This window comes from Cucurbita moschata, unplaced genomic scaffold (assembly GCF_002738365.1).
Source record: "Cucurbita moschata cultivar Rifu unplaced genomic scaffold, Cmos_1.0 Cmo_Scf00016, whole genome shotgun sequence".
Lineage (NCBI taxonomy): Eukaryota > Viridiplantae > Streptophyta > Magnoliopsida > Cucurbitales > Cucurbitaceae > Cucurbita > Cucurbita moschata.
Genome location: NW_019268532.1, coordinates 2,779,535 through 2,802,723, shown reverse-complemented (window position 1 = coordinate 2,802,723; position 23,189 = coordinate 2,779,535). Strand labels below are relative to the sequence as shown.

Here is a 23,189-nt window from a genome sequence, read left to right as displayed (position 1 = left end):
TCGCGCTCCAGTGGACTGCAAGAATTGCCACGTGGGTTGCTCCGTTGATGTAATCGGGGACGTCAAAAATTACGAGAGAGGAATTACGCACGTGCGATGTAAGAGCGTGAATCACACGATCTTAAAAATGAACGAAGATAGTGGTACGTAAGATTTACGCCACACCGAAAGGGAGTGCGAAAGGTCAAAGAGATTCAACTCGATTCACGTGAGATTCTTTTCCAGCCTGGCGTGGGTCCATCTGGCGTGGAAGATTTCCAGCAATATATATATATTTTTTAATTCTCATTTTATCTAATTAATCATGTTTTTAATCTAATCATTATTATTATGGTTAAAAAAAATTGAATTCAGTAATTTCCCGAAATGCAGGGCGAATATAAAATAACAAAATAGTCCACTAAGCATAAAAAATCTAAATAATTTTATTTTAAAAAAAATAAAATAAATAACAAAGTTTTATTTATTATAATAAATAAATAAAATCTAAATAATTTTATTTATTACAATATATTAATTATTTTTTGAAGTACAATAACGAGGATAGATATCTTGGTTTATATCGGGAGTCCATAAAATTAGCTTCTGAATGAAGTGAAAAATTTACGTTTAGACAGAGAATGAGGGAGGAAGTCGACAGTGATTTCTCTCTATTAGATAAATAACGGTCAGGGACGATCTCGCTTTTATATATATATATATATATATATATATTACAAATGATGGTAAATTAATTTTTATTATTTTTTTATTTTACAATTAAATTGCACAACTTTCTATAAATTGACCATAATTTTATTTGAATATTTATTTTGGCTAATAAACCTACAATTTATGAAATTGGGATAAAAAACTTCTTATAAATATTATTAATGATATATTATAATAAATTTAATTTTTAAAAAATTATATTATATTAGATTTCTGTTTATTTTTTTTAACAGTAAAAATTATAATTTTGCATTTTTTCTCCGTAAAAAAATATTTTTTTAAAAACAATGGAGAAAAAATTACATGGGGCACTCCATTCATGCACATCTCTTGTGGGGATTTTTTGGTCCCGAAAATTAAATAAAAAATTTACTGCTGTAAAATGTGAACGTAGAGAAGTTAAAATGTAAAATTTACAGCTGTAAAATGTGAGAAAGTAGTCAAAGATGGTAGGCTTAAATTTAGTGTGTGTTATTAGAAACGTAAATGTTTAGTGTTAAACAGCTCTGGGTGTACTGTCATGTCCAGGGGAATGATTTTATTATTATCTTCCTTATCTTACCAGATTTAATTATTTCTTCCAATTTCCGATATTGCCCCTATTCACCTATCCCTACCTTCTAAGTCTTAAATTATTTATTTTAATTCTTGTTTATTTTGTAATTATGCATTTTGAAGTCCATTATGTAAATTTATTTTATATTTTATTTGCAAGAATAATTTAATGAATTATATTTGTAGTTAAGGAATTCAAAAAAATTCAATGTAAAATGTAGTTTAAATTAGGGTTACCTTAGATGCCTTTTATTTTACGTTATCGGCTGACTTACGAATGACTACGAAATCTAGACCCACCAAGTCAAAAAAGTACATAGGCTCGAGCTGAATTAGACCCCTTAAGACAAATCAATAGAACATTTCAGTTGTCAAATAATCGAGCCGAAGATGAGGATTGAGGATCACAAAAGTGGATGCCCATCTCATCCTACAAATCTATAGGTTCCATCACAAAGATGTGACACTCATGTCAAGAAAAGAGAGCACTCTTCTTATAAAGGTACGTGACTTTACTTGTGTCCAATGTGTAAGGAGTCTGACTATATCAGTAACAGTTCAAACGATATTCTCTTCTTGTGCTTTCTCTTTCAGCCTTCCTATCGAGATAAAACGTGTCTACTAGAGAGAGTTTTTCACACCCTTATAAGGAATGTTTCGTTTTCCTCTCCAACCGATGTGGGATCTCACAGTCCACCTCCTTAGAGCACAACGTCCTCGCTGGCCCACGACATGATGTCTAACTCTGATACCGTTCATAACATCCCAAGTCCACCGCTAACAAATATTATCTTCTCCGAACTTTCCTCCTCGCTGGCCCACACACGGTGTCTGGCTCTGATACCATTCACAACAACCCATGTCCACCGCTAACAAATATTATCTTCTCCAAGCTTTCCATTCAAGGTTTCCTCCTAAAAGTTTTAAAACGCATCTACTAGAGAGAGTTTTCCATATCCTTATAAATAATGTTTCGTTCTTATCTCCAATTGATGTGGGATCTCGCAATCCACCTTCTTAGGACCCAACATCCTCGCTAGCACTCAACACAATGTCTAGCTTTGAGACAATTCGTAACAACCCAAGTCCACCGCTAACAAATATTACCTTTTCCGGACTTTTCGATCTGGGTTTCTCTCTAAAAGTTTTAAAACACATCTACTATGGAGAGTTTTCCACACCCTAATAAGAAATGTTTCGATCCTCGCTCCAATCGATGTAAGATCTCACAATCCACCCCCCTTGAGACCCAATATCCTTGCTAACGCACCACACAGAGTCTAGCTCTAATACCATTTGTAACAGCCCAAGCTGACCACTAACAAATACTGTCATTTTGAATTTTTCATTCCAAGCTTCCTTTCAAAGTTTTAAAACCAGTTTTAAAATGCGTCCGTTATAAGAAATTTTAACAGTGAAATGTTACAATTCTCCATCGATCCCAACCCTTGAAAGATCAAGAAGGGTTAGAAGACCAAAATTCAATACAAACACATAATAGTCAATTCAAATTAATTAATCAATTTAATTTACAACCCCACGGAATAAAATATCATGTAATATCCCAAGAAATCCCACTATATATATATTTATTATATATATATTTATTTCAAAAACAGACAATGCAGAATCACACTGCGGCAAATTGGCTCACAGAAATTATATATATATAAATTAAAAAAGTAAAATAAAAAGAAAAGAGGGTACATAGATCTAGTACGTACTCCCCACCTACTTTACAGAATCCAGTTTCCTGGAAGCTCCCTCTTTAGTCTTTACCTCAAAGCCATTGGATTATGCATCACAACCAGATTCATGAACCTTCTCTCTCCTCCCATATAAATCCCCCAAACAACCCCCTCCGCCCTCTCTCACTCCTCTTTTCTCTCTCCAAACCATGACAACCTCCTCCTCCTCCTCCTCCTCCTCCTCCACCTCCTCCGACTCCTCCTTCTCCGGCAACCCCTCCCGCCGCCCGGAGAAGATCAAAGGCCCCTGGAGTGCGGAGGAGGATCGGATTCTCATCCAACTCGTCGACCGCTATGGACCCCGAAACTGGTCCTTGATTAGCCGTTACATTAAAGGCCGCTCCGGGAAGTCCTGCCGTCTCCGGTGGTGTAATCAGTTGAGTCCAAACGTCGAGCACCGGCCGTTTTCCGCCACGGAGGATGAGACGATTTTAGCGGCTCATGCCCGGTTCGGGAACCGGTGGGCTACCATTGCCCGGTTACTTCCAGGCCGGACCGATAATGCCGTTAAGAATCACTGGAACTCCACGCTTAAGCGAAGAGCAAGACACCAACAACATCATTTAGCAATTGACGGAATTACCCCTGACAATCATGCCAATGCCGTGACTGATTCTGATTTGAAACTCTCCGTCCCGTTAGAGGATGACCCATTGACTGCGTTGACTCTAGCACCGCCGGGAATCAGCGGCGGAGTTGTAGCGGAGGAGCGGCGGATTGAGAGTTTTCCGGCGGGGTTTTGGGATGCAATGAGGGATGTGGTAGCAAGGGAGGTGAGAGAGTACATGACGACGACGTTTTTGGAAAATCAAGAGTTTCATTAACGAATATGCCAAAGTCCTCTCTGTCTTTTTTAATTTTTTTTGGCCATAGAAAAAGCTGTATTAATTAATTTCCTGTTAATATAATGATTCATTAAAAAAAAGAATTTTAAATTCCAACGTGGCATTACAGCCTGGCATGTATTGGCATATTATAATTAATTTCAACTGCTTTTATTTTGGCATAATATTATTTTTTTTAAAAAAAAGCAGGTTTGAATGGAATTAGATAAGGTCGTCAACTGTCAAATGTGTGTATTTTATAATATTGAAATTAATTTTTAAAACAATATGGAATCATAGAATGAATGTGTTACGAACTTTCCTATCTTTATTATTTCCATAAATATATTTATTAAATGGCAAATGGGGGAGTAGAGAGATTCCTTCTGTTTGGATTGCATATTTTTTTAATTTAATTTATCAAAATAATTATTAAATAAATACTCCCGTTTAAATATTTATTAGACAAGATATTATGCTGTTTGCACGAGTTGGGTTCCAGATTTTAATTTTAAGAATTTTAATTTTTAGATTGGTTGGGTTTGTGGCAGGAATGACTCGATATTTCTTAATCGACCAAATCATTTGTTTTCTATTAAAAACAATTCTGTTTATTCACCGTACACATGAAATTAACGGCTAAAATTTTGTTAAAGTTAAATAACAGGAGTGTTTGAAAAATTCGATTATGGTAAAAATCTGATTAAATCAACCCAACACGTACCCTTTATTTTAGATTATAAATTTATTTGTGTTGGTTGATGGATTCTTAAAATATACCTATTTAGTTACGTTTATTTATATATACATATTTTTATTTAATTTTATAATTATTTATTCTCTAAAAAAATAATAGTAATAATTTTCAAAATATATACGGTAAATTTTAATTAAATGACTGAGAAACAAAAATTTGATTAAATGACTGAGAAAAACCCAAAGCAATCAAACCCAACAAATTTAGAGTTGGATTAGGTTGGGTTCATTATTTAATACGGTTTATTTTAATTAAAAAATTAACAATTCCAACCATTTCGTTGGGTCTAGAAATGTCTTAATTCAACCCACGAACACCCTTATTAAATATCAAATATTTACAAGACAGAGTGCATCATTAATATTTGTAACTAACATCGGTTAGATGAAAGTCCCACCTCTGCTAATTTAGGGAATGATCATTAGTTTATAATGAAATAATACTATATCCATTGTTACGAGGCCTATTGGGCCCAAAGCAAAGTCACGAGAGCTTATGTTTAAAGTGAATAATATCATACAATTGTGGAGAGTCGGGTATATGCGAAAATTTAAGAGTTAATTATTAATTTAAAAAAAATATAAGAAAAAAGAAATGTATATAATAATTAAGAAGGAATAAAGGCAGTGGGGGCACATGCTTGGTGGCCCCAATGTTAGGCTTTGTGTGGTTTTAGATATTACTAAATTAGGGGTGCAGTTAAATATTTGAGTATCATAAGCTTTCAATAAACATTTAATGACAATATCTGATCTGAATTGATTGTAAAATCTTTTAATTAATTAGCTCAAAAGATCTCATTAATCCCCCCTTCGCTCTTTTAAACGCTTTGAATATTGGATTAAAATATAAAATCTCGCAAAGTCTCGGATCAAAGGAGAGAGGTCGAGGAGAGTACGAGACTATAGCTCTTATCGAGAACTGCAGTGCCGTGTTATAGAGCAAGGTGCAACCAGGTCGAACGATAATTAACGTCCCAAAAATGGATTTGATGATGCGAGTGGATATTCAACGCACCACTCTTAATGTCCTCAAAACGTTGCGATACCTTGGAGATATAAGCTAAGTCTAAACTATATCAATCGGATATTTATGTGAAGATTGAGTTGTGTTTCCAATAAATGGGCTTTAGGATTCGTGGGCGAAGTCGGAAGGTGCAGTGTGACCTCTGAAATGACCATCTTAGCCAAATAAGATTATTTACAACCTAATCGTATATTGATCAGATACTTCTATGAAAATTGGGTTGTTTTTCAATAAATGTGCTTCAGGGTTCGTGGGAGAAGCCGGAAGCTACAGTGTGACCTCTCTGAAAAGTCGTGGGATCGGCCTTAACAGAAGGCTGAATGCAAAACTCGAAAGGAATTTACTTCTTTTTCTATTTTCTCGTTCATTTAAATTTTCAGATCTCAAGTAAAGACGTTAGTGTATCCCTTGTTTCGTCGTGCCACACTCCCACACACCAGTACCACTCGACTCAAGGGGACCAGAAAACGCCTTTCGGTTTACTCTCAATCTTTGCCGCCTTCCTTAACAAGCCCTCGAGCCTCGTTTGCATCGTCATAGAAGCGACCGGGTGGACCCCACAAGGCCCACACAAGATTTAAACACTCACGAAAGGCCCAATATTGGCCCAACACGAAACTGTCGCCGCCGGATTCCGAACTCAATCCTTTCTCAACGACGGACAGAAATGAAGGCAAAGGAGAAGCCATCGATCTCCAAATCCGCCCCACCGCTCGCCCTGCTTTTCTTTCACAGCCTTCTCAATGTCGTCGTCTTCTTCCTTAGCGCATCGGCATAATATTCAGCCAAGCCAAATTGCTGCGCAGTAGCGCCCTTCTCTTTCAGGCCAAGCTATCTGCAACTCACAAGTTTCGAGCACCGCGCTTCTGGAAGAAGCACAACAAGGTAATAGAATCCTTCATTTCTCTCTGTAATCCTTTCGTTTTACTGTCTTTTCGTGAATGGAATGAAAGGAAAACGTTCGAGAACTTAGGTTTTAGAATTCCGAATAATCCACTGAATCTCTTGAACTAAGATTCAAGATATTCGAAAGCAAAATCGACGGCGAATTTCTGTGGTGATTCCTTGTTGAAATGCGAACTTAAATCCATTAAAATGGCGCACGTATCGCGAGTTCCAGAGTTTCGCAGTTCAAGTTTGAGTTTTAGTTAAATTGAAAATCTAGGTTAACTTTTTTTGTTCTTATTAGAAACTGGAATTCTTTGAATGTCTTCAGCAATGGAAGTTTCAATTGCAGGGGATTGGTGATAATTTTTAGAGGAAAATAATGCGTTCGACACCGAAACAGCCTCTCTTTTGCTTCAAATGGCCATGGGACATGAACCCTAAAAATCCTTCAGACTGTTTATTTGAGGGTCCTTGGCTGTTCAAATCACTGCAAAATGTGGGTGTCTTTGCTGCCAATTTCTTAAACGAAGTTTCAAAGTCATCACCTCCACGGGTCAATGCTTTTAAACCATTGTCGTTTGATGGAAATAAGATATCTAAGTCTAGAAAAAAGCTAAGTCCTGAAGAGCAAGGAGAGGCAGAAAATAGGGCATTTGCAGCAGCGTTAGCCAGTGGGAAAGAAGCCACCGTCATTGAGTTCTACTCGCCCAAATGTCCTCTGTGCAGTTCATTGCTTGGTTTTGTTACGCAGATGGAGGCAAGGAATTCACAATGGCTTAACATTGTGATGGCCGATGCAGAGAATGATAAATGGCTGCCTGAGGTGCTCAACTTTCCCTCTTACAACATCATATTTTCGTAGCTTAATATATGGTAAAAAATTCCTCTCCCTAGTAGACTTGTTTGAAAATATTGAGGGGAAGCTCGAAAGGGAAAGCTTAAAGAGGACAATATTTGCTAGTGGTGGGTTTGGGCTGTTACATATGGTATAAGTGCCAATATCGGGCGGTGTGCTAGTGAGGACGTTGGGACCCCAAGAGGGATGGATTGTGAGATCCCACATCGATTGGAGAGGGTAACGAAACATTCTTTATAAGGATGTGGAAGCTTCTTCTTAGCAGATGCATTTTAAAACTTTGAGGGGAAAACTCGAAAGGAAAAGCCAAAAGAGGACAATATCTACTAACAATGAGTTTGGATTATTACAAATGGTATCAAAGCCAAACATCGGGTGGTGTGCCATCGAGGACCCCAAGAGGGGTAGATTGTGAGATCCCACATCGATTAGAGAGGGGAACGAAACATTCTTTATAAGGGTGTGGAAACCTTTGCTTAGCAGACGTGTTTTAAAACCTTGAGGAGAAGCTTGAAAGGGAAAGCCCAAAGAGGACAATATCTGCTAGCGGTGGGTTTGGGCGGTTACAAATGGTATCAGAGGCAAACATCAGACGGTGCCATCGAGGACGTTGGGCCCCCAAGGGGGGTGGATTGTGAAATCCCACATCGGTTGGAGAGGGGAACAAAACATTCCTTATAAGACTGTGGAAGCCTCTCCTTAGCAGATACGTTTTAAAATCCAAAGACGACAATATCTGCTAGCGGTGAGTTTGGGTTTGTTACAAATTTGTTAATCCCCTTGCTACATTTTCATTAATAACTTAATGATTGCCCGGGGATCACTCTTCAAATCCTTTTCGTGTTTCCAACAAATCGCCCTGCGTGTTCAAAGCTTACCCAGAATCGTTCGTGTTGATCTCATTTCCATAGTTCTATGGATATTTATCTTGTAAAAGGATCATATGAACTGAAATATGTGGTGTGTTTGATTGAATGGGTGGTTTGTGTTAGCATTGTCGGTAATGTTCTTGCTTACATGTTTATGCAGCTTCTTCATTATGATATTAGTTATGTTCCTTGCTTCGTGATTTTGGACAAACAAGGCAAGGCGCTAGCAAAGACGGGTATTCCAAGCAGTCGGCTTCATGTAATTGCAGGACTTTCTCATCTTCTCAAACTGAAGCGCCCGACAACACTCCCTGGATCAGATAATAAGCAGCAGCCACCATGTTGAAAACAGACATTTGGAACAAACGGGTATGAAATGGATTTTAATTTAAGCTTTTGTTTGAATTGTGTTGTGTTTAATAATATATATATATAAACCATGAAGCTAGAATTAATTAATTTATGAGCTTATAATATAAAATATTATATGCTCTATTATAACTACCCAGTTCCACCGCTAGTAGATATTATCCTCTTTGGGCTTTTCCTTTCGAGCTTCCTTTCAAAGCTTTAAAACTACTCGGGAGAAGGTTTCCACACTCTTATATATTAAGTGTGTTTTGTTCTCCTTTTTAACCAAGGTGGGACATCACAATCCACCCCCCCCTTCGGGGCCCAGCGTCTTCGCTGGCATTCCATTCTTTTCTCCAATCGATGTGGGACCCCCTCCAAATCCACCCCCTTTGGAGCCAGCGTCTTTACTTGCACACCGCCTCGTGTTTACCCCATTTGGGGAACAACGAAAAGGCTGGCACATCGTCCAATGTCTGGCTCGACCTAGATCCACCACTCGTAAATATTGTCTTCTTTGGACATTGTGATGTCCCACATTGGTTGGAAAGGAGAACAAAACACCCTCTATAAAGGTGTGGAAACTTTCCTCTAGCAGACGCATTTTAAAGCCTTGAGGAGAAGCCCGAAAAGGAAAGTCCAAAGAAGACAATATCGGCTAGCGGTGGATTTGTGTCGTTACATCCATTCTCAACATTATCATTCATTTATGTTTGAGAGTGGTTTTGTGAATATATATAAGATGTACGTGGAAAACTAAAATGTCATCAACATCAAACATAAGAAAGATCTATCAATAATATTTCGAGTTTTGATATTTATATCAAATCTTTTATTAGGAAATGTATAACTAAAGGTAAAATTCATTTCATAAATAAAATTTATAACTTGTGAGCCTTATGTTTTTGATTCTAGAAATTGAACTTCTCTAAATGTGTAATGACAGCATGGGTCGTTGCAAAAATGGTACTAGAATGAAACATCTTCCTAATAAGATGTGGTTCGCGACAAACTAAGGCAAGAATTGGTAAGTATATGACACCCGAGTAAAGGTGGATACATGAATGAATTGAATCTACATCTGAATGAGAGCAATCATGAGGATATAGTGATCAAGGCTTAAAAGAATCGAAAGTCACTACCTATATGAACAAAGTGCAACTTCCTTTACATTGGTTCAATCACAAGAGCAATTATATGTTGGGTATATGAACAAAGTGCACTTTTCCTTTACAATGGCTCACAAGAGCAATTATATATCGGGTAACCTCTTAAGAATTTTTTTAGGATGCATGCGAGTGAGGATAAAATATGCTAGAATGACTTCTATTTGTTTGTGGAATAGTCTTCACCACTCTTAAGAAGCGAGTAGTAGGTAATATGATCATGTTGCGGGAGAATGTCGGAACTATTAGGTGTCAAATCTGAATTCTAAATTTTAGACATGAGTCGTCACAAGTTGATTCGGTCTAGCTTCGGTCTAGCGATGAAAATGTGACTCATTCCACCCACCAAATTTCTAATTCAATGATAGAGAAATTAAATGGTGAGAGAGATGGCTGAAGTAGAGAAATTGAATGGTGAGAGAGATGGCTGAAAGGACCAAAGGAAGAAGGTGAATGTTTGATTCTTCAGCAGCATTAATTCATGTTGACTGAATAACAGCTGACAGTTACTTGTGATTATCGCATTCAATGTGCTCGCTGCTCGCTGCCAACATTGCCTGTCCTTAACTGCCCTCTAAAGGTATGCTTCCATTTTCAACTAAATTTGGTCTAAAAATTTGATCGTTTGAACTTTTAGTCAATAATATATGTATTATCTAGTTGATTAGTGTCATAATACAAATTCGAGAGTCGATTAAGGCACATTGACTTCATCCCTCTTTTTTCGAGTACTTTTTATTTATTTATGTCCACTAGCCCCAAAAAATCTCGTACCAATGAAGATGTATTTCTCGGTTTATAAATCCGTTTTATTTATTTGAATTATAGAAAATCTATGTCCACTTTCAGCATAAGCTCCTAAAAAAAGAAACCTCCAAAAAACTTCGCACCAATGAAGATGTATTTCTCTGTTATAAATCCATAATCATTCCCTAAATTCTCTATTTATAAATCTCCGATCATTTTTAAATTATTTCCTAAATTATCTAATGGGACTTATAAAAAAAAAAAGTTTGATGAGATAAATTTCTATAATATTGCAGTTAATATTAAAATTAAAAATTAAAAATGCCAGCTGGATCGAGCAAAGCAAAATGAAATGGCGATAGAATTTAGAGAGTTTGAACAATCATTCCAATTCTGACACCGAAAGAGGAAAAGAAACAGATGAAGAAAAATCATTAAAAAAAAAAAAAAAACACAGAAATTTTGGGTTATCTTCATAATCAAGCGTTGGGAGGTGGATTTTGAGAAGCTGGTTCATCTTGCTGGGTTTGGACCGACATTGTCGCCGCCGGAAGAGAACCAGCGCCGGTGGAGACATTAACCCTCGGCGACGGCGGCCTAATCCTTCCGTCAATACAAGACGAGCATTTGACCTCCGCCCATCTCTCCAAGTCAAAATGGCCGTAACCCATTATACTCCTCCCCGAGCACAGCCGCCCCACAACGACAGCGACCACCGCGAACACAATGATGACGACGAGCACTCCAATGACAGGACCAACAGAGCCGCCGTAAGGTTGCTGCATTCCGGGCGCCGGCGGAGATTGTTGGTCAATTGGGAGTGACATTAGAGAGGTGAAGAAAACAGAGTCACTCTCCAACGGCGAAAAAGATGCCTGGTTTACTTACTTTACTGTAAATTGATGGAAATTATAAGAACCCAGAGAGAAGAAAAGAAAGGAAAAAGGGGAGAAAAGATGGAATCTTTGGGAGTGTTAAAAAGTCCAATCTCTTTCCCAGATTGTGCCTTTTTTTGTGTGTTTGAAGAGTAATAAACAAACAAATATGTCAAATGACCCAAATGAGCAATTTACAGAGCTTAGAATCTACAGACTTTACAAAACTTCAAAAAAAAAGTCACTGTAATTTAAGCAGAGGAAAGATAAACAAAGACAACAACAAGTGCAGCAGAGCATAATTTTATGGGTATCTGTTTCATGGTAGCATTGGCTGAAATGGCTCAGTACGGTCTCACGTGAAGCCTCTGGCATATGATTGAACATATTTCTAATCTTTCTCTTCAAGCTCATAAGATTTGATCTTCCATGTTCTTGAGGTTTTTTCTGATGGGTTGAGCTTGACATGGTGTTTAATCTTCTCTGAATGGAGAAATTGAAGTCTACTGAGATATAATGAACGAGCCAGCGCTGTGAGTTTCATTGTAGCGATCGAGCGATCGAGCCAGCGCAAATGCGACCTAACTATATACAGATCCAAATCTAATCCTGCTTATAGAATGTGTACAAAAAGAATGTGTGTGTATGTCCTCTTTTCCTAGTATCATCTTTCAAGTGTGATACCATTGCTATAAGTACAAAAAGTAAGTCAGGGGAATTGCTCAAACAATGATGGAAGGCCTCAAGTTTGGTGGTTTCTAAGACCTATGAGAGTTTGTTCGAAAAAAGGATTGAGTTTTGTTGTTAAAACGAGGCGTGGGAACGATGAACTCTATCCCAGCTCATGTCGCCAGCCTCCTCGGGTCTAGGATTTGCCTGTAAATATATCCACAACTGTAGTTCAGAGGTGTGGTACTTCCCTTTTATGAGTCCTTGAGATAGAAAAGTGATGGTTATTAACGGCACTGGCAGGAATATTGCTCGGAATGTTCGATGAAGGGCTGCGAGTCGATTAAGAACGGAGGTTAGTTGCAAGGAAAGCTTGCAAGAATCAACATCAAGTACAATGGATGGACAACAAGAAGAAAAAAAAAATAGGAGAATATGTACAAGTACGTGTTTCAGCCCAAACCCACCGCTAACAGATATTGTCCCTTTTGAATTTTTTCTTTTGGGCTTCCTCTCAAGATTTTAAAATGCATCTACTAGGGAGAGGTTTCCATACTTTTATAAAGAATGTTTTGTTTCCCTCTCCAACTGACGTGGGATCTCACAATCCACTCTCCTTGAGGCCCCACGTCCTCGTTGGCACATCACCTGGACGGCTCTGATACTATTTGTAATAGCCCAAGCCCACCTGGACAGTTCTTTGGCCTTTCCCTTCCAGGCTTCCCCTCAAGGTTTTAAAACGCGTATGTTAGGGGGAGGTTTCCACACCCTTATAAGGAATGTTTTGTTCCTCTCTCCAACCAATGTGGGATCTCACATAAGTGTATGAGCAAGAGTTAGTATAGCTACCTACGACATGGCAGATAACCATTTGCAGCCGACGTTCCAGGAGATTTTTGCACCTGATCTCCTTTGGGAGGAACAGGATCTTGAGGATTCAATACCTGAGAGAGCGTAGAATGCGAAAATTAACGAGGTTTCTAGGCATAAAACTAAAAAATAAAGTTCTAAAAGTAAAACTAACCACGAGGTTCATCGTTGAAAATGCTGATGTCGGGACTGAAACGGTTGAGTCGATTGAGGATCTTACGAAAGGATGGTCAAGGAGCATCGTTGCTGTTGATCTGTCAGCTGGATTCCTTTGGAAGCAACACTGGAGGAAATCTTTCCCTTCTGGAGATAGCTTTTCTGGAATAGGAGGGGCTTTATTCAACACCTTGAACATAACTTGATGCTGGAAACTCGAAAACGTAATTTATCGTTAGTTCAATGATGTTTCGGTAACGACCGAATTTAGGTGCTGACTCCATTTTGTCTAAAGAAAATAGAACAAAAACTAACTAAGAAACTCACCCCTTCAAACTCACTCCATGGAGGTTTTCCATTCAGCATTTCAATTATGGTGCAACCCAGACTCCAAATGTCAACTGCCAAAGCATGATCAGGGTTGGCATCTTTCAACATAACAGCCTTTATGACCTGAAAATGAATTCAGAGTTAAACGAGAACGTGTCGTTTCAAAAATAAAGTCGACTTTGACGCATACCTCCGGAGCCATCCAATACGGACTACCCTTCAACGAAAGATCGTACTGCCCTGTCAGCTGAGTAGGAGAAAGAAAAAAAATCAGTCGAGTTTAAGCCTCTGGAACATCTCAATCTCTTCCAAGATGTTTAAAATTCTTCAGAGGAGACAATGACCAAAGTTTATAAGCAATTAGCAGTTGAAAAAATTATATATAAGAAAAGGAAGAACGTGTTCTGGAGTGATTTTGGAATGACCAAAAATGTGATGTCCCACGTTGGTTGGGAAGGAGAACAAACCACCATTTATAAGAGTGTGGAAACCTTTCCCTAGCAGACGCGTTTTAAAGCCTTGAGGGGAAGCCCGAAAGGGAAAGCCCGAAAAGGACTATCTGCTAGCGGTGGGCCTGGATTGTTACAAATGGCATCAAAGCTAGACACTGGACGATGTGCCAGCCTTCTCGCTGTTCCTTGAATGGGGATAGACACGAGGCGGTGTGCCAGTAAGGACGCTGGGCCCCAAAGGGGGGTGGATTTGGGGGCGGTCCCACATTGATTGGAGGAAGGAAAGAGTGCCAGCGAGGACGCTGGACCCCGAAGGGGGGTGGATTGTGATGTCCCACATTGGTTGGGGAGAAGAACAAACCACTATTTATAAGGGTGTGGAAACCTTCCCCTAGCAGATGTGTTTTAAAGCCTTGAGGGGAAGCCCGAAAGGGAAAGCCCAAAGAGGACAATATCTGCTAGCGGTCGGCCTGGGTTGTTACAAAAAATTACTTTGTCTGGCTCCCTTTCAAAGTAATCGAGTCTTGACCATTTCAGAATTACTCCCAAACATGCCCGAAGTACGGTAAAAACGAGGCTACACTGTGATTATAGAGGGAAAAACATTGAAAGCAATGAAAACAATATTCACTAGCGTTTGAAAACTCACATGTTTCGCCATCCCGAAATCTGCAAGTTTGACGACGCCCGATGAATCAACTAGCAAGTTTGCACCTTTGATATCCCTACAGAAAGCACAACAAATGTCGAATCCAATGACTTTCTTTTGCCAGTTCATCTTGTCTTCAACAATGGGAATAAAAAAACTCATCACAGAGATTATCTGTTTACAGAGAGGGATTCGTCTCGCACCTGTGGATCGTTTTTGTGCTATGCAAGTAAGCGAGTCCAGAGAGAATATGTCGGGTGAAGTTGCGAACGATAGATTCTGTAATGGTTCCACAACGTTCGCGGACAAATTTATTTATTGACCCAGGAAAAACATACTCCAAATATATGTAGAAATGATCCCCAATCTACATTCCAAAAATGAACCCAAATTTTAGAGTTGGTAATGCTGGTAGAAGTAATTCCTGATACGTAAAGATAAGATAGAACACTTACTATTTCACTTCCATAATACTGTACAATATTTGGATGTTTAAGTTGACTAAGAACTTTAATTTCCTGAGACAAGAACGGAGTTAGATGGCTGGAAATTAAACATCATACGATCGTTTCATTCATTATTCGATCTACTAATGTTTATTGCATCGAAGCCCGTAAAAAGCAAGCTCGAGATGGTATAAATGATATGATCAAAGGAAGAATAGTAGGGACTCATAGATTTGGTCTTTCTAGTTCAAAGAGAGCAACAAATGAAGGTAAGATTTATCCAGCTTTAGAGTAATGTGTACAGCCATGGGCGGCTTCCTCGTGTTTACAGCGGCACAGTAAATTCAAACTTGGAAACCTCATACCCGCCATTAAGCGCTGTATGCTTGTTTCTACGTGATAGTTGTAACAGCCCAAGCCGACTAGCAGATATTGTCCTTTTGGGGTTCTCCCATCAAGGGCTTCCCCTCAAGGCTTTAAACGGCATTCACTAGGGAGAAGTTTCCACACCCTTATAAAAAATGCTTCATTCCCCTCCTCGATCGATGTGGGATCTCACAATCCACCCCTCTTGGGGGCCGAGTGTCCTCTTTGGCACACCGCCCGTTATTTGACTCTAATACTATTTGTAACCGCTCAAGCCCACCATTAGCAAATATTGTCCTCTTGGGCATTACAAATGGTATCAGAGCCCATCATCGGACGATGCGAGGCACTGGTCGGAGTAGGGCTAGACCCTCTCCATAGTGGGCACGTTTTAAAATCTTGAGGGAAGCTCGAAAGGGAAAATATCAGCTAGCGGTGGACTTGGACTATTACAATAGTATAGACAAGGAAGAAGGAAGAAGGTTGCTCATAGCACCTCTTTTGCCAAGAATTCTTTCTATAAGGGGCAGCAGATCTTCAGGATTAACTAAACTACCAACAGATACATATAGACTGAACGAGAATTCAAGAAAGTAGATGACTTAATACCTGCTCTAGTTGCTTTATACTTTCAGCACATTTAGGATCATCAGGAATGAGGTCAACTTCTTTCATTGCACATAAAGCTCCAGTCTCGCTAAAATGTATGCAAGTAACTATGAGGATGACTTCATAGACGCTTTCATACAAGTAAATATAACAATGGCGAAAAGCTTAGTTTACATTCATACCTGTTTGTTGCGAGATAAACGCTTCCAAACGTACCACGTCCAATAAGCTTTCCCTTTTGCCATTGACCTTTCACAGATGAAATGTATGGTTTCTCTTTCGATGGAAGAGATTGGGGAGACGATTGTGACGAGGCTACTAATGGAGGAGGAAGAGGCAATGGATGGGCATTGACATGACCTATACTATGATTCTTTTGTAACTTATGATGCAGAGGAAATGGCGTATCATTAGAAGATCTGGGATTGCTTACGGAACTTCGAGCTGCCGGGCTTTGCAGAGGAGAAGGTTGAGAACTATTTGGAGTTTTAAGGGATGGTACTTTGGGAGAATTATTGGAAGGAGATTCCTGATGTTCATGGCGAGTCAAACCAGAAACAAAAGGATCTCCTGTACATGATCTTCGCGGGCTAACGGCAGGACTCGGAAAGATGCTCGTCGGTGCACTCTTCGACGTCGAAATCTTCTGTTTCACTTTGTGGTTACCCTTTTCAACACTCGGATGAGTTGGGGAACCCCTGGCTTTGTTGTTTGGATGTTGATCCAAACAACTAAAAACAAAATCCTTAATCAAATTCGATTTCCCTAAATTTACAGGTTGGGTTCCTCCTGTATGTCCGTTAGCAACTTCCAAGGCTAAATCTGTAGCGATTCGCCTTTGATTGTTACCGGAACTTCTACTCTTCGCTGTTGCGTGATCGGCGCTCTTCCTAACAGTTTCAAGAACAGAATTACCAAAAGAAATAAATTAGGTCAAAACCTCATTATTAGGGCAAAATATGATAGAAATCGAAGGAAATTAAACGAAAAATTCATCAGATTTAGGGCAAAATTCAAGTCGAAACAAGAGAAAACTCACCCGACCGGAGTTTCAAAAGGCGATCCACCGCGACCTTGTCCAGAACTCCAAGAACCTGACTCTGGATTTCGAATCGGAAAGAACTCTGGCAGAGGTAAAGGCTGCGGCAAAGCAATGGAGGACCAACGTTCGGAACCTCCAAGACCTGTTTTAGATTTTGACAATAAATCGGGAGAATCAGGAAACGATCGAGGTTGTTCAAAGCGAATATCTCGATCCGTAAGATGCCGGAGCTTCCTCTGCCTGGTAAGCCGACGCTGAGCGAGCGGCTCCGGTGGACCAACGGAGAAAACAGAATCTGGTGCTTTCTGTTGAAGCCGAGAATTCGAAGCGCTTTTGTGAAAGAAAGGCATCTAGTTATGCTGGTTGAAGTTTCTTGGCCGGAGCCACCGCCGCCGCCGCCGCCGCCCGCCGGTTAAGGCCACATGTGCAAAACGCAAATTCCCACCGTCTTTTTTCCTTTTTATTTTTCCCGGAAAAAAAAAAAAGTTTTTAAAAATTTTTCCTTCGCTTTTTCTTTAAACCGACTTTAACCATATTTTCTGGTGGTTTGGATATGTTCCTTCGACCTATCTTAGGAAACCCCAATTTTTATTTATTATTTATTATTTCTTTCTTTCTTTATTTATTTATTTAAATGTCAATTCCAGTTAATGGGTTTTGAATAATCAATAATGGAAATTTTCTTTTCCTAAAAAAAAAAAAAAAAAGGAAATCGGACGGTGGAGAGACGACCAACATCAATCTGATCTTCTCATCTCCCAGAAGACGACACGTTGACTTCAAAAATAATTTAAAATTCTGGAAATTATTAAATTAATGGACCAAATTAAAATTAGTCAATGTTACCAAGTCCAAATTGCGTACGGACGGGATACAAAAGTCGTTGGGGGAAAATCGCAAAGATTTTATATTCTTTTGTCAACTATGGCGCGTGCTTTACACTTTACCTAAAAAAATTAGCGAGTGGTGTCTACGCGCCAAACATGCGACGAGAGTTAAAGTCGTTGCGCTTTTGCGCGTGTTCACACTAAGTGCCACGTCAGCTGTGGGTTCTTTCATTAAAGGCCGAGTCGCAGTTATTGAGTCAAAGACTTTGACTTTTGTTTTTTTCCCCTTTTTCTTATAATTTCTATAATTATATTTTATTTGACCTTTACCATATTTTAAATTGTATTTTCCTTTAAAAAGTTTGAATTTATTTATCGTTAAATTAGTTGAATTTTCGTCGTTGGACTTGTTTGATCCTTACGATTTTAAAAATGGTTTAGTATTTCCTTAAAATTTCAATTTTTTTATTCAATAAATAATTAAAATTTTAATTTAATATCTAATTAATTATTAATTTATTTGAATTTTTTTTTTAAAAAAATGGTATATGGAGATAATCGACACGCTATACATTGAAAAAATAGTAATTTTTCCAACACAAAGTATACTCGTCAAGAAAAATTTACCCGATGAGGCTTTTGTCAAAAAATAATAATAATAAACAATAAAAAATTAGCGTTTTTGTGGGTTTTTTGGATCGAAAAAGTCAAAATTTTATAGTAATAATTCATTAATGGTGAGATCCTAGTCAGCTTGACAGAGAAACCAAACATTCCTTAAGGGTGCAGGAACTTCTCCATATTAGACATGTTTAAAAATGTGAGGCTGACGGTGATATATAATAGGCTAAAACGAACAATATCTATTGGCGGTAAGCTTAAACTGTTATAAATGATATCAGAGTCAAACATCTGGCGCTGTAACAGCAAAATGTTGACCTCAACAAGATGGATAGTGAGATCCCACGTCTAATTTCACGTCATTTTGTGTTATTTTTACAATAATAAAATTGCTTAAAGTTATATTCCCATCAATTTTGAAGTATAACATTAGGAATGAAACTTCTTAAACAAATAGTAATAGACACGTGCTAGCACATGTGGTGTACACGTGGAATTTTAAAGTGTATTTCGAAATATAAAAGAAATAAGACGAATAAATTTAATTACAATATAAATTCACAATATTAACCATTTAAATATCTTTAAATTAATTATAATTTTATTTAAAAATTAATAAATTCCGATATGACATTAATTATAATTACATTTAAAATTATATTAGAATCTAATTTTATAATTTTTTTTTTTGTTGGAATAATAATTTTATATTCATTTTTCATATATTGTTTTAATCCATATTTATTTATTTTTTTCAAATATTTTATTGAATTATTGCATTTTTTAAGACATTATTAGAAATTTATTAAATAATTTAATTTGAAAAAAGGTCAGTTTCTAAACCCTAATTTTCGCGAGATAATTAAAAGGTCCACTGGAAAAGCAAACGTGCTCGTCGGAAAAATGCGCCAAGTTCTCCTTCGAAAGTACCGGGAAACTCAGCCGAGAAAACTGGACTGATCGCCGTCAAGGTCGCCGTCGACGTCCTCCGCACAATCGTCCGATGGCTATGAGGGCCTTTCGCCATCTACTTGCTCTTAGACAAGTAACTGTATCGCCTTTGCCGCCGGTAGCGTTCTTCTCTTCGTTTTCGTCAGTAAGCACTAAATCGACGAACTGCGTCGCCACTGATGCCAGTGACGGAGGTTCGGTGCACAGAAATCGTCTAAAATTTAAGTGGAACTCGGCTAAGTTCGTTGGTACGGTGGAACAGCCGCTTAAAGTGCATACCAGGAATGGCGACACAGTTTATGCTTGGACATTTCTTCGAGCTAAAGTCTCCCCTGATTCTAACAGCAGTTCTAGGTAAATTCTTGCATGTTTTGTTTTATAAAAAAAATTGGATTCAGTCCCGTTCGTAACCGCTGTATGAACATCACGTTCTTGTTTTGTTATTTTTGTGTTATTTGTTCTTGTTTTGTTTTGTTTAAATCGACATTCAAGCACAGTGAATATAGCAGGCCTTTTTTTAGTTGGATGCATTTCAATGATCTAGGACCAATAAGTTTTGTATTTTCTCTGTTTATACATTCTTTTCTGCTCATAACCTATTAGACCTCTTTCGTGCTGGTTCATGTTGTTACCTAGGAATCTAGTTTTGGCTATCATTCTGGCTATCAGAGGTTTGAATAATGTTGTAAAAAATTGTTCTTCAGTATGTGCCTAATTCCCCTGTATTGGTTCATGGCCTTATACATGCATATTTGCAGGATTTTGCTGAAACTGTGGGAAGAAATGGCTGAATCATACATTGAACGTCTTAAACCGAATGACTTCATTTATGTTGCTGGTACTTTAGAGTCTTATAAGAAGGCTGATAAGTGCGGGAAGTCTTTCTTATCTTATGAGGTTGGATGTTCAAGTATTCACATGAAGATATTGTTCTTTTTAACGTTTTCATTGTCAAAATTTTCAGTACTCTGTTATGTTGTGATCCTAGCCAGTTAGGGTTTCTGTTTTCCTTTTAAACCTATGAGGATCTTCTGATCATTCAAGTATTTTTATAGACATACAGGATATTAAGTTATTTAGGAAATTGGCAGAAAATTTACTGTAAATTTTGTTACTAAAATCTGGAAACCGAAAGATGTGTTTGTATTTTCAAGATCAGTTTGGATTGAAGCACCACATCGTTTTCATTCTTTCGATGAGATGCTGTCCTCCGTCTCTGTTCTTTACTACAAGAACACGCTATCCATTTCATTTTTTCATTTGTGCTTCCAGGCTACCACAACTTATAAATTCCTTCTGTAAACATAGTCTAACTTATGTAATATTCGGAAGTCGTCCTCACTGTAATATCTGTGGAGTTCAGGAGATCCATCCCCTCACTTTTGTATATCCCTTCTCCCTGAAGTCTTATTTGGTTCCAAAAGGAATTTAATTTATCAGTTCCCTGTGATTTAGGTTTCTCTGTGACACTTCTTTTAACTAGGAATGCATATTCAACATGATCATACTGAAGATTACTAATTTTATATCTATTTTTTTTCTCCTTGTTTTCCCTGCAGTTAACTGTGTCAGAGTTGAATCACATTCGACAAAATGCTCGAGGCTCAAAAAGTCAAGATTCTCTGGGCATGATACATGAAGAGGGTATGTTTTGAACCTTTTGCATTTTCAGTTGATGGAATCTTTTTGTTACATATAGAAATAAATAAGTTCTCTTCTGTTTAACTGTTGAAAAATGAATTTGTTTCTGCTGAAACTCATTTCAGTCTGTTGCATGAATCGGGTCTTGTCAATTTAACTGACGTGATGTCGAGGGTGCATTCCTCCTATGGCATCTGAAAGATAAAATGAGGAATATTTTTCTTGTTTGCCAATGCAAGTATTTGTGTGGATGGCAGTTTACTGTGTGTTTCTTTCCTAAATATTTATGCAATTTCTAACATTGAAGGACGGAGGCTCAATGGTGGATTATAGGTTTGGGGAAAAGTCTCTTTGACAAAGAACTTGAGGAGTGGAATCATTTTTTCCTCAAACTTTTGCTCGTACTAGGTTAGGCTTTGAGAGAACAAATGGTTTGGAACTCTAGGAGAAGTGAGGCCTTTTCTTTTTGTTCTTTCTTTCTTGCAAGTCGTACACTTTCAAGCTCAACTCCAAGTGTTCCAAATTGTGTTCCTGTAAAGTCCCATATCGGTTGGAAAGGATAACGAAACATTCCTTATAAGGGTGTGAAAACTTCTCCCTAATAGACGTGTTTTAAAACCTTGAGGGGGAAACCCAGAAGGGAAGCTCAAAGAGGATAATATTTGCTAGCGGTGGGATTGGGCTGTTACAGTTCTGCAATTAACTAAGTTCATTTGGGCGACAAGTTTAGGAAAAAGAGTGTTCTATATACATTTGGTTCTTGATAGATAGAATGCAGAGAACTCCCTTCTTATTTCTCCTTGTGATTATGCTACTTAAGGTGGAACTATCGAAATCACTTATGAAAATCTTTGGTCTATTCTTTTTGTCCAAAAGATCGTCCTAGCATATTGTCCTCCCACTATCTGTTCTTAGAATTGCACCTAGGCTCTCCAAGCTCGCTCGGGCTCACATAGGCTCTAAAGCACTTAAATACACTTTGCATGAATTTTTTTTCCATCGTTACCTTGTTTTTCTCCTTATACTTTGTCAATTAATGAAAATTTATCTATTATTTTTAAAATGGAAAATTTATGCCCAAGAAAAATCTCATAGTTGGCAATCAACTTTGCTTATAGAATCTATTTTTACAAGCATATATTATGTATTTCACTTAATCAAGCTTTATGTTTGCAGCACCTTAAGCTTAAAACTCTATAGAGAACGCCTTATACGTAAGTTTGAAGCATTTTACTCTAGATTTCCGCACTGCAAGACCCTTTCTACTGCATTTAAATATCATTTCGGATGTCTCCAAATTTTCTCATAATGAAGGGAATAGTTGAACAAGAAAATAAATATTTACATTAAGAGAGATACAATAAAAATAATAGATAAAAAGATTCAGTAAAAGGGTTGTCTAGAGGGATAGATAATTTTCCTGTGAGATTGGGGTATGTGATTTGTGCAAGATAAGCCAATCAGCTATGGCTCTGAAGTAATTATCAATATTCTTCTGAAACAATTGTTTAATGCTTTATTAATCTTCGTTTGAATGTAAATCCAACTCTTTATGTCACCTTTTTTCTTTTTAGGTACTACAGGGTATGCTTGTAAGGATAAATGCAGGGAACGCCTGCATTTGTGGCAAGTGTTCTTCAGCAGTCCACATGAATGGTGGGATAACAGAAACCAAAAGCCAAATCCGAATCATCCGGACTTTAAACACAAGAGTACTGGCGAGGTCCTGTGGCTGCGGGCAACGGACCCTCCATGGATCGGAAAACAGCTCGAATTACTCGACACCAAGATGGTAAAAAAAGATGAAGATGATCATTTTGGTTCTGATTCTAGCATGTCCAAGTGGTTATGTAGCTGAAGAAGCCTTCTTGCAGCCGAGGTATCGTGTGCTTTCCTCATTGCTTCTTCTGCTTGAACAATATTTAAATGAGCCCAAAATCTGTTTCATAGATAGATTGTCACAGTCCAAATAGGAACATTGAAGGAGGAAAGTCGAAACATTAGTTTGTATATATGTAATGTTCGTAGTGTAAGGTCGACAAAGCGATTAAGGCTCAAACGAAGCAAATGGATCATCTGTAGATTGAAGTTACATGTAAGAGGTATTTATTGGCTTTTCATCTTCCCTCTACTTTCAGCTACTTCGCATGAATACTTCTTGTGCTATAACTGTCTATATTAGAAATT

At 37.9% G+C, this 23,189-nt stretch overlaps 4 protein-coding genes across 7 annotated transcripts; 3 read left to right on the top strand and 1 right to left on the bottom strand.

The window, feature by feature from the left end:
- Nucleotides 1-3,032: 3,032 nt before the first annotated feature.
- LOC111454401 (transcription factor MYB44-like) lies at nucleotides 3,033-4,016 on the top strand. The gene has a single exon (XM_023095879.1). It carries the CDS (start codon nucleotides 3,164-3,166, stop codon nucleotides 3,836-3,838), a length of 675 nt encoding a protein of 224 aa, XP_022951647.1. The 5' UTR covers nucleotides 3,033-3,163; the 3' UTR covers nucleotides 3,839-4,016.
- A 2,204-nt stretch (nucleotides 4,017-6,220) lies between these two features.
- LOC111454558 lies at nucleotides 6,221-10,351 on the top strand. Of its 4 annotated transcripts, none has more exons than XM_023096059.1 (4): nucleotides 6,222-6,506; nucleotides 6,859-7,332; nucleotides 8,395-8,603; nucleotides 9,981-10,351. In XM_023096059.1, exons 2-3 carry the CDS (start codon nucleotides 6,889-6,891, stop codon nucleotides 8,578-8,580), a joined length of 630 nt encoding a protein of 209 aa, XP_022951827.1. In that variant the 5' UTR covers nucleotides 6,222-6,506; nucleotides 6,859-6,888; the 3' UTR covers nucleotides 8,581-8,603; nucleotides 9,981-10,351. The 4 variants fall into 4 exon arrangements, with proteins under 4 accessions (XP_022951829.1, XP_022951827.1, XP_022951828.1 ...); XM_023096060.1 differs by lacking the exon at nucleotides 9,981-10,351 and adding an exon at nucleotides 9,532-9,794; XM_023096061.1 differs by lacking the exon at nucleotides 9,981-10,351 and having other exon boundaries at nucleotides 6,221-6,506; nucleotides 6,838-7,332; nucleotides 8,395-8,639.
- Nucleotides 10,352-11,470: 1,119 nt separating this feature from the next.
- LOC111454552 (mitogen-activated protein kinase kinase kinase 5-like) lies at nucleotides 11,471-17,486 on the bottom strand. The gene is made up of 11 exons (XM_023096051.1): nucleotides 16,960-17,486; nucleotides 16,103-16,810; nucleotides 15,921-16,008; nucleotides 14,955-15,017; nucleotides 14,703-14,866; nucleotides 14,500-14,575; nucleotides 13,589-13,645; nucleotides 13,396-13,521; nucleotides 13,067-13,276; nucleotides 12,892-12,986; nucleotides 11,471-12,374 (listed from the first exon to the last, which is right to left on the bottom strand). Exons 1-11 carry the CDS (start codon nucleotides 17,310-17,312, stop codon nucleotides 12,275-12,277), a joined length of 2,040 nt encoding a protein of 679 aa, XP_022951819.1. The 5' UTR covers nucleotides 17,313-17,486; the 3' UTR covers nucleotides 11,471-12,274.
- Nucleotides 17,487-19,253: 1,767 nt separating this feature from the next.
- On the top strand, nucleotides 19,254-23,133 carry LOC111454556 (protein OSB1, mitochondrial-like). The gene is made up of 4 exons (XM_023096056.1): nucleotides 19,254-19,715; nucleotides 20,120-20,258; nucleotides 20,921-21,005; nucleotides 22,577-23,133. The coding sequence occupies exons 1-4, from the start codon at nucleotides 19,414-19,416 to the stop codon at nucleotides 22,858-22,860; spliced, it is 810 nt and encodes a 269-aa protein (XP_022951824.1). The 5' UTR covers nucleotides 19,254-19,413; the 3' UTR covers nucleotides 22,861-23,133.
- Nucleotides 23,134-23,189: the final 56 nt, after the last annotated feature.

Coding starts and splice junctions, on each gene's coding strand:
- LOC111454401 (XM_023095879.1), top strand. CDS start 3,164: ATGACAACCTCCTCCTCCTCCTCCTCCTCCTCCTCCACCTCCTCCGAC.
- LOC111454558 (XM_023096059.1), top strand. CDS start 6,889: ATGCGTTCGACACCGAAACAGCCTCTCTTTTGCTTCAAATGGCCATGG. Junction 7,333..8,394: donor ATGATAAATGGCTGCCTGAG/GTGCTCAACTTT, acceptor ATGTTTATGCAG/CTTCTTCATTATGATATTAG.
- LOC111454556 (XM_023096056.1), top strand. CDS start 19,414: ATGGCTATGAGGGCCTTTCGCCATCTACTTGCTCTTAGACAAGTAACT. Junction 20,259..20,920: donor AGTCTTTCTTATCTTATGAG/GTTGGATGTTCA, acceptor TTTTCCCTGCAG/TTAACTGTGTCAGAGTTGAA. Junction 21,006..22,576: donor GGGCATGATACATGAAGAGG/GTATGTTTTGAA, acceptor TTTTCTTTTTAG/GTACTACAGGGTATGCTTGT.
- LOC111454552 (XM_023096051.1), bottom strand. CDS start 17,312: ATGCCTTTCTTTCACAAAAGCGCTTCGAATTCTCGGCTTCAACAGAAA. Junction 14,867..14,954: donor AGTATTATGGAAGTGAAATA/GTAAGTGTTCTA, acceptor TTTGGAATGTAG/ATTGGGGATCATTTCTACAT. Junction 12,987..13,066: donor TTTCAACGATGAACCTCGTG/GTTAGTTTTACT, acceptor ACGCTCTCTCAG/GTATTGAATCCTCAAGATCC.